At 55.1% G+C, this 8,672-nt stretch overlaps 1 protein-coding gene across 1 annotated transcript; it reads right to left on the bottom strand.

The window, feature by feature from the left end:
* Positions 1-466: 466 nt before the first annotated feature.
* On the bottom strand, positions 467-4,018 carry LOC102418022 (cytochrome P450 26A1). The gene is made up of 7 exons (XM_006090023.3): positions 3,830-4,018; positions 3,446-3,670; positions 2,910-3,200; positions 2,665-2,823; positions 2,014-2,148; positions 1,265-1,417; positions 467-1,003 (listed from the first exon to the last, which is right to left on the bottom strand). The coding sequence occupies exons 1-7, from the start codon at positions 4,016-4,018 to the stop codon at positions 662-664; spliced, it is 1,494 nt and encodes a 497-aa protein (XP_006090085.1). The 3' UTR covers positions 467-661.
* Between the last annotated feature and the right edge of the window lie 4,654 nt (positions 4,019-8,672).

Raw genomic sequence — 8,672 nt, forward strand, 5'->3', positions numbered from 1 at the left:
GAGTAAAGGAAACACACCGGTGATTTTTGGTCTCACTTTAGTCAATAACTGGAGTGACTGGCTTTGTCTTACCTAAAACCTTGACTTCAGGAACCAGTGACAACATGGAAACGTTATTAAACATAGAGTTTATGGCTGAAGGTGTTATATTAGAATATGGTTGTTCTCAAAAGTGTTATCTTTTCAAAGTCATCTTTCTCTAAAGTAAAACAAACCCCCCCAAATCTAAAATTAACTTTGATAGATAGGGAAAGTTACCTTTAGACTAACACACACAGCCACATAAATATTTTCTAATAACTGTTAAAAGAAAGAACAGCTAATGTGTCTTCCTCACAGAAAGCAGATATGCACAGATGACAAATAAAGCCATGTGTGTAGACATTTAGAAATCTGGTTAAATATAATACATACAAATATTAAACCCGTGAGTTTTCCCACACAAGAATCTTAAATAAAAGACAAGCACCTTCAAATTTTACTTTATTTGGAAACTATACAAAATTCATTATTTTAATATTTAAAGACTGTGGTACTGTAGTAGAGACACATAAATATTATAATATACATTTAGAAATTAAATATAATAGAATCAACATGACACTATGTAAAAACTCATAGGTACATTTCCAATAAGTCCGAGGCCTAGGCATTCCCACCATCAGATTTCCCCCTGGAAACGGGTGAACCTTGCAGGGAGATTGTCCACAGGGTACACGGTGGGACAGGTTTTCATTGTAGGAGGTCCATTGAGAAGCCTCCAGTCACAATGCCTGGCCAGCTCCACTATAAATATTTTGAGAAGAATTTTTGCAAACTCCTTCCCTACACAGCTCCTAAGGCCTCCTCCGAATGGAATGAAGCTAAACCTGGATGCATCCTCAGGGTGTGGCAGCATAAATCGGTCAGGATTAAATTCCTCCTTGTTGGTGAAGATGTCTGCCACATCGTGGGTATCACAGATACTGTAGATAACATTCCAGCCCTTGGGAATCTGGTATCCCTGCAAAAGATGAAGAAGTCCTGAAGGCTGGCAAACTGAAACCAAACTTTCAACAACAAAAAGTTATCACCGATATCTGGGAAAGAGTTATGAGTTAAAAGGAAAGGTGGGAGGGAAAGACAGACATTCAGGTTGCTGAAATGTGTCCACTTGGGGCAGGACACTGTTATCAAAAGCATGAAGGAATTTAAGCCAATGCGCAGGGAAGCAAGGGGAGATGTAAAACCACAACAAAAGGGGAGGAGAGAACTTTTAACTTACATTTAATTCAAAAGTCTTAAGGGCAACCCGAAACCCCCCTGGAACTGGGGGATTCAGTCGAAGGGTCTCTTTAATAACACACCCAATGTATTTAAGTTGTTCCAAAGTTTCTATGTCCAACTTGTTGTCTTGATTGCTCTTGCAAAGTAAATCCTATCAAAACAGTCATGCAGAGGTGAACGGTTATTTTGTGCTCCAATAAAATCAGCTCAACAGACGTAAACAGGGCTTATGTGGAGACTAGACCCCAAGGGCCCCTGATGGGAAAGGGGAGGGGGAAACACTGAGCAGCTAGTGACCATTTTCCTCCACCCCTTGGCCCAAATCCACTATCTATTTACAATTCCAAGAGACTGTTGCTCACCAATTAGAACCACCAAGCTTCTTCCTCACCCCCATCACCACCACCTGCTGCTACCTACCTAGAAGTCCCCTAATTCATGCCCTTGAACACACAAATCCAAGAAAGTGGAACCTATCTGAAAATCTCCAAGGTTCTGCAAGAGGTGGCGATAGGGTAGGAACACAAGGCCAAACCCTGCCTGAGCGGGATCAGAGCTCAAGATTCCTCCCTTCTTATTCACAAAGAGAATTCTCCCCACCCCCTCACCCCCTACCCCCGTTCACCCACCACCCCCGGGACCCACACTTTACAATACTCAGCAAAGGCAGCACACTTACTTATTGGGAAGTTAGCTAGGGAGCAGCAGGATTTCTTAAAGTAATAAGAACCCTCCAGAACCCCCTACCTTACTCTTCAGTTCCTCTCTCACTTTCTGGAGAACATGAGGGTAGAGCCCCAGGTAAGTGATCAGAGAAGTGGCTGCACTGGCGGTGGTTTCGTGTCCTCCAAAGAGGAGTTCGGTGGAAGATTGCTTTAGTGCCTGAAAGTGGAGTAAGATGAACATTTGTACACGTCTGCGTGTAATTGTACAGAGGGGTTAATTACTCAGAACCCACTGAGGGTTCTGGAGGGAATCGGAGAAGGGCTAAGTTTTGCTGACAGAAAGTCAAGGAAAGCAACATTTTTTTTTTTTAAGAAAATGCAACATCCTATTAGTTTAGCTGAAGCAGGAAGGCCAGTAAAATCCCACTCTACCGGGAACTCTTGCATTAAAGCCTTAATTGTATTAAACTCGCCTAAGATTCTTTATTTACATTTGGCAAATTCCAACTTTCCCTTTATCACCTGGAAGGGTTAGGGGATGCTCCCTGTTCCTCTCCTACCCGGTGTCTCAACTTCCCCTACCCCATGGGGGATGGGGTGTGTGTGTGCGTCTGTGAAGGCTGCCCACTCCAGGAAGCTGGGCCCCAGGCCAGCGCTTTGGGGGTCCCAGGAATCGCACTTGGAAAACCTGGAGCCCAAACTCCGCAGTGCTCCTTCCGAAGCTGCCACTCGCCTGCATGTCCAGCCTCTCTCCCCGCTCCCACGAGTGCTCGATCAACAGCTGCAGCGCATCTTTGTAGCCCGCGCCAGCCTCGGCCGCCCGCAGCCCGCAGATCTTGGCGCGGATGTTCTCCTCGATGCGCGCGTGGATGAGGTTCCGCGCCTTCATGCCCTGAGCGCAGAGAGCGCACCGCGGTGAGCTAGGCCGGGCACCCGCGCCCCCACCCCCTAGCTCCGCACCCTGCGTGCCGCCATTACCCGGTACAGCCCGCTGAAGGGCACGTCGATGGGCAGTGAGAAGAGATTGCGGGTCATTTCCTCGAAGGCCTCCACGAGCTGCTGCTCGGCGTCCCCGCCGCTGGCCAGACGGGACTCGCAGCCCAGCAGAATGCGCATGGCGATGCGGAACATTAGGCGCTTCACCTGGGGGTAGACCAGGAGGCCCTGCTCGCCGCAGCTCAGCCATTGCTCCAAGCAGTTGCCCACTTCTTCGGCGATCACCGGCACGTAGCACTGGAGCGCCTCACGACTGAAGGCCTGCATAATTACCTGAGCCCCAAGGAGGGGAGAATGTTAAAACCCGGTCCCATTCCTCTCATCTTCCGGGGACCCCTTCCAGACACCCCAGCTCCGCCAGACCCGAGGCACTTCCTGGCTGTGAAAGCTAAAGTGGGCAGGAGAGGGTCCTAGCCGACGCCTCCTGCAGCTAGCGTCCGCCCAGCATCTCTCTGCAGGAGCCCCTCCGGCGACTGGGGTCCCCTTTCCAGTCCAGGAGCCTTCACCTCGACCCTCACCTTCTTGCGCTGCTTGTGCGAGGAGTCGTGTAGGTTGGAAAGGCAGCCGGAGCCCAGGATGGTGCGCACCGACGCGGGCCAGTGGACCGACACCAGCCGGTGCTCCCCGAGCAAGATGCGCCGCACGTTGTCGGCACCCATCACCCGCACCGTGGGCCGCCCAAACAGATGCGTCTTGTAGATGAAGCCGTATTTCCTGCGCTTCATCTGCAGGAACTTCCTTCGCTGCGAAAGGAAAGCGGTGGAGAGGCGGGCGTGAGGGGGCGCCGGGGAGCTCCGCGCCTCGGGCTCGCCCCGATCCCAGCCGTAGTCACGTCCTCCCGTGCGCGCTTGCCCGGGCTTCAGTGGCAGAGAATCGCCCTGTCCCGCCCCAAGCTCCCTTACCTGTAGCACCATCTGCAATGTTTCCCCAAAGAAGGGAAAGCCCATGGTTCCGGGGGGCAAAGGGAGGGCGCAGCTGCGGTCGCGGCTGCTCACGCAGTACAGGTCCCAGAGCTTGATCGCCGCCAGGAAGAGCAGCAGCGGCAGCACGAAGGTGCAGAGAGCACTGGCCAGCAGCGCCGGGAGCCCCATCGCGCGCCGCGACCGCCCGCGCCACCTGCCGCCGCCGCCAGCACTCGGAGCCCAACCACGCGCCCGCTTTATAGGCGGCCCAGGTTGCTGCCCACGTTACCTTGGTCAGACAAATTAGTTCACCCAAAGTTCATCTTTAATTGCGGATTGGGTCCCTGGCTCCTCCCCCCGCGAGGCGCTGCCCAAAATCTTTAACCGTTTGTTCCGCGCGGAGGCAGAGGCGGCGCGGTGGCGGCTACCCCCGGCGCGGGCCTCCCGGGGCGCGGACTTAGGAGCAGCCCGCCTCCCCCACCCAAGGTGTGTGGAGCTCCGAGGTGGCGAGTGGGGCCGACCCGAGCTCGGGGCGCGTAAACTCCAGCCCTGGGCTTCCTGGCAGTCCCTCTGGCATCCCTCCTGTCGGGTCCGACGGGCGGTCCCAGAACAGAGCTGCCTTCCCCGATTTTCCAATTACGGGCGCCGCGTGGGCTCCCTCCCACCTGCTAGGGAAGCAAAGGGAAGTGCGTGCAGGGATCGTCAAGCTGCTTCATCCCACTGATGGGGAAACTGAGGTCCCTAAGCCGAGCAAAACGGAGGCTTCCCGACTCTTCGGAAGATCCGGCCAGGACCCCGCGAGAGCCGCGGGGAATCAGGCACGACCGCAGGATCCTGGATCCCGGTTACCAACCCCCTCAAGGGGAGTCACGGAGGTCCCATTTAAGGGTACAAGACAGCCTCCAGGTCCCTCGGGTGCAAACCTGCACCAGTCAGCCCCACCCTGGGAGAGCGCAGGGCAATTCCTCCACGGCCCGGCGACCGGCGCTCTGCGATCTGGCCACAGCCGGCGGGATCCCGAGGACCCGAGGCGTGCAGCCCCGGCTGGGCAGAGGGGAATGGGGGCTTTAGCCCCAGCAGGATAACGAGACAGAGACGGTGGAAGGAAAGCCCAGGGGTCTGGACCCGAGGCCTGGCTCCATCTCTCGTTGCATCGCTTTGGGCAAGTCACCACACATCCCTGCGCCTGCTCCTCCTCCTTCATTTGGAGGCGATCACTCCCGACCGTTCCACACCTCGGGGTAGTTTGTGAGTTTCCCAAAGGGGCTTTGAGTTGCAAATACTGTTTCCAGCTCCAGGCACGCTAGGCTACACAGGACACCGGTGACCTCGGCTACCATCCCTGGAGCCTTCCTTGGCTCTGCGGGCTCCTACCCTGCGTAAAGCCACCCACCGGGTGAGATGGGTACTCTGCCGGCCGCCAATGGGAGTGTTGGAATCCCAACTGGGGAGCGAGTCTGCCGGGCTTTGCCCAAATACCTTGGTACCCAGTGCTGCCGATGCCTGGAGCTCGGACCCTGCGGGAAGCGCACGTGCGATCCCCACTTCCCACCCGGCCAAGCCGCACAGCTCCCCACTAGGCCGGGGCACACGCTCCATTGGTTTGGGAGCGGAACGCACCCAGCGGGGCCGAAAACAAAACAGAATATCGTACGTTTGTTTAAAACTGAACACCGGCTCTCGCACGAGCCCACCTCACGCTTTGGAAAGCGTCCCAGGCAGATGAGAAACTTTATTCTTGAGAGCTGGGAAGTACGTGCCCCTCCCGCGGCGGTCCCCGGAGCAGCGGGATCGGAAACCATCTGCGGACTCAGGGACCGCGCAGACCCCGCACCGCTCCAGGCCCGGGTCGCCGCGTGTTTGGAAGAGACAGCGTTTCCCCATCACCCTACTTGGCCATTTCAGAAGCTCTAGAAAAGGGTCTCTCCCACTGCCATGTCTTCTAACGACCTGGCGACTGTCCCTGGCGCGCCAGCCGACTTCTGGACTCTGGCAGGAGCCGAGATTTCTGGAGGTAACGCTGATATCTCGGGGCCGCCCCTTTCTGAACAGTGCCTGTGGCCGGTGAGCGACGCTGGCGAGCGGGGGCGTGACCAGGGGCCCAGTCCCAATCCTCAGGCCTGACCCGCCTGTGACCCCTGCAGGCCGGACCGTGACATCCGCGTGAACTCTGCTGGGCCGCCTCGCCAAGTTCAGCGAGCGCCGGGTCACAAGATGAGCAGAGCCTTCGGGCTGGAAATTGCCAGAGGGGTAGGGGAGTGTTTTAATCTATCTGCCCATCGAGAACCGTGGGGGTGTCAGGCGGGGCCGGCCATGCGGGCAGAAAGGATTCAATGGGAGAGTGAAGATCATTAAACAACATCTTGAAGGGGGGAAGGGCTCAATAAATTACCAGCCCAATAAGAACTTTGATCTAGGAACCTTGCCAGAGTTTCTTGGGTGGCGGTGGGCGGTTCGCTGGAAAACAAAATGTTTCCAAATTGTTTATAAAAGTCTCCCTGTGGCTCAGGGTTGGGGTGGGTGCGGGGAGTAGTTTTTGCTGGGGGAAGGGAGCAGGTGAGGTAGGGCAGCAGAAGCAACCCTCCTTCCTCTTCTCCCTTCAACCCCTTCTTCCCATCTTTGAACATTCTGTCCTGTCTCAGGGTTCTACACCTGCTGTGCCCTCTGCCTGGGGTGCCCTCTGCCTGGCTTGCCCTCTTCCAGGTCACCACTGGCTGGTTCCTTGCAAAATCCAATGGCCTCCCCTGAGAGAAGCCTTCCTGGCCCACCCTGATGAGTGTAGCCCCCCAGGCACTCAGCATTACAGGCCTGATTTTCTCGCCAGCACTTATCACCATGGGACATATTCTTGCTCTTTTGTTTGCTAGTTTATTTACTGTCCACTTCCTTCGTGAGCATACCCGTCCAGAAGGGCAAGAACCATGTCTGCTCCTTTCTTGGGAGAATCTGGAGCTACTAACAAAGGAGCTCAGGTATCCCGTGAAATTACTGAAAATAACGGGTTAATGGAAAATTAGAGTAAGATTGGAGCTGCCCCCTACAGGGGCTTGTAGTTAGTACAGAATCCAGAGCAGGTAAACCAGGTCTCTTGGCACCAGCTACACTCGCAGGGCTCCTAAGAACCCCCTGCCCCATATTTCTCTTCTCTCCCCAAATCAGAATCAACCCCCAAACCTGGTCCTCCTGCCACCTCACCCTGGTGGGGCTTCTCAGGCCCCGCTGTTGTCTCTGCAGCCTCTGAGCGCCCTGAGGGCAGGCCTCAGTCCCTCTACATTTGCTGGCTCTGGCGCCTGCGGAGCCCACGGCCTGGCGCCGGCCCTGTGGTCAGCAGTGGGTGATGAATTGCCCTGAATGGGGTTATGGTGGTGTCAGCCTGACTCGGAAAGGCCCGCTGCGCTCTTGAGCTACTGGCCCTGCTCACGCCTGCTGCTTCCCCCTTTCCTCCTGGCCCAGGGATCCACCTTAAGCATAAGGTCAGGAGGGCACCAGCTTCCTTCTGGTTCACTAAGGGGTCAGCTGGGGCTGCAGCAGCAACTTTCCTGGCTCACCCATCCCGTCCAGCTGCCCCCGCCTGTCTGAAGATGAGTGGCAGATTGAGGCTGTTGGGAATGAAGACACTGGAGGCTCCTGGCTTTGGTTTAAACGCTGATAGGAACCTCTGTGTTGGAAAGGTCCAGAGAGAGTAAGTGCTTAAGCCAACCTAGGGATCACTATGAAAGGACCAAAGGGCTGAGTTCTACCTACATGGTGGCCACAGGCTCAGAAGCTGAAGGGGGAGGAAGGGTTGGAGGGAGGTGTGTGTGTGTGTGTGTGTGTGTGTAAGGGGTGGGGTAAAGGAAAGCACTGGTCAGCAGTCCAGAGCCCATTGCTGGCTTCTCAAGGGGTCTTTCGCCTCAGTTTCTAATCTGTAATAAAGGAGGTGGAGGTGGTTTGGTTCAGTGGATAGAGCATTGGCCTGCGAACTGAAGGGTCCCAGGTTCAATTCTGGTCAAGGGCACATGGTTGGGTTGCAGGCTTGATTCCCAGTAGGATGGAGATTGGATGCAAGAGGCAGCCAATCAATGATTCTCTCTCATCATTGATGTTTCTATCTCTCCAAAATCAATAAAAATATTTTTTTTTTAAAAAAAGGAGGTGGAGGTATTGACCCTGCAGCCATCTATCATGGAGCTAATTGGCAGCCCAGCTCTTGGGGCTATCCTATGCTCTGTCTGCAGTCTTGGCCCCAGATCCAGGCCCCTCTCTGGGTGTATGCTGGGATGGGTCATTGGGGGGGGGGTCTTTCCTGGGTGTCCCCCACCCTCTACTCCATACCTATCCACAGGGAGCAGCTAGCTGCCCAGCTAAGCCCTCGCCTCCTCACTCAACTGCTGCCAGGAAACTATTTCTTGGCCTTCCTGTTTTGGGTACAAATATCCCAAACCTGAGTATGTCTCAACCTCTCATGAAAATAATCCAGCCTTAGAGAAAAGGTGTGCCTAGTCTCCCTTATAAATGGGAAGATTAAACAAGTTCTTGAAGAAGGAATTTTTCTTTTAAGAAGTCGCCAGCAGAATCCGGTGATGTTGAGCCGTTTAGAGCCCTGGAAACACCCGCAGAGTGGCCATGGCTGCCTGGGGGCCTTCCGTTGGATGCCTTCTCGGTGTCTTCCTATGGCCCAACGCCAGGGATGTGCTGCCGGCGTCCCCTTCTGCCCAAGGGTCGCAGGTCCAGCCGTGCCCGCCAAGTCTCTGGCACGGTCCACAAGGCGGCCCCACGATGCAATCATCCTCCCAGGGGTGGCACAGAAAGGTGAGACCGCGCAGCTCCAATGGAAATTCGTTCCTTCCATCCCTGCTTCGGG

The sequence above is a fragment of the Myotis lucifugus genome, unplaced genomic scaffold (genome assembly GCF_000147115.1).
Source record: "Myotis lucifugus unplaced genomic scaffold, Myoluc2.0 scaffold_66, whole genome shotgun sequence".
NCBI classification, from domain to species: domain Eukaryota; kingdom Metazoa; phylum Chordata; class Mammalia; order Chiroptera; family Vespertilionidae; genus Myotis; species Myotis lucifugus.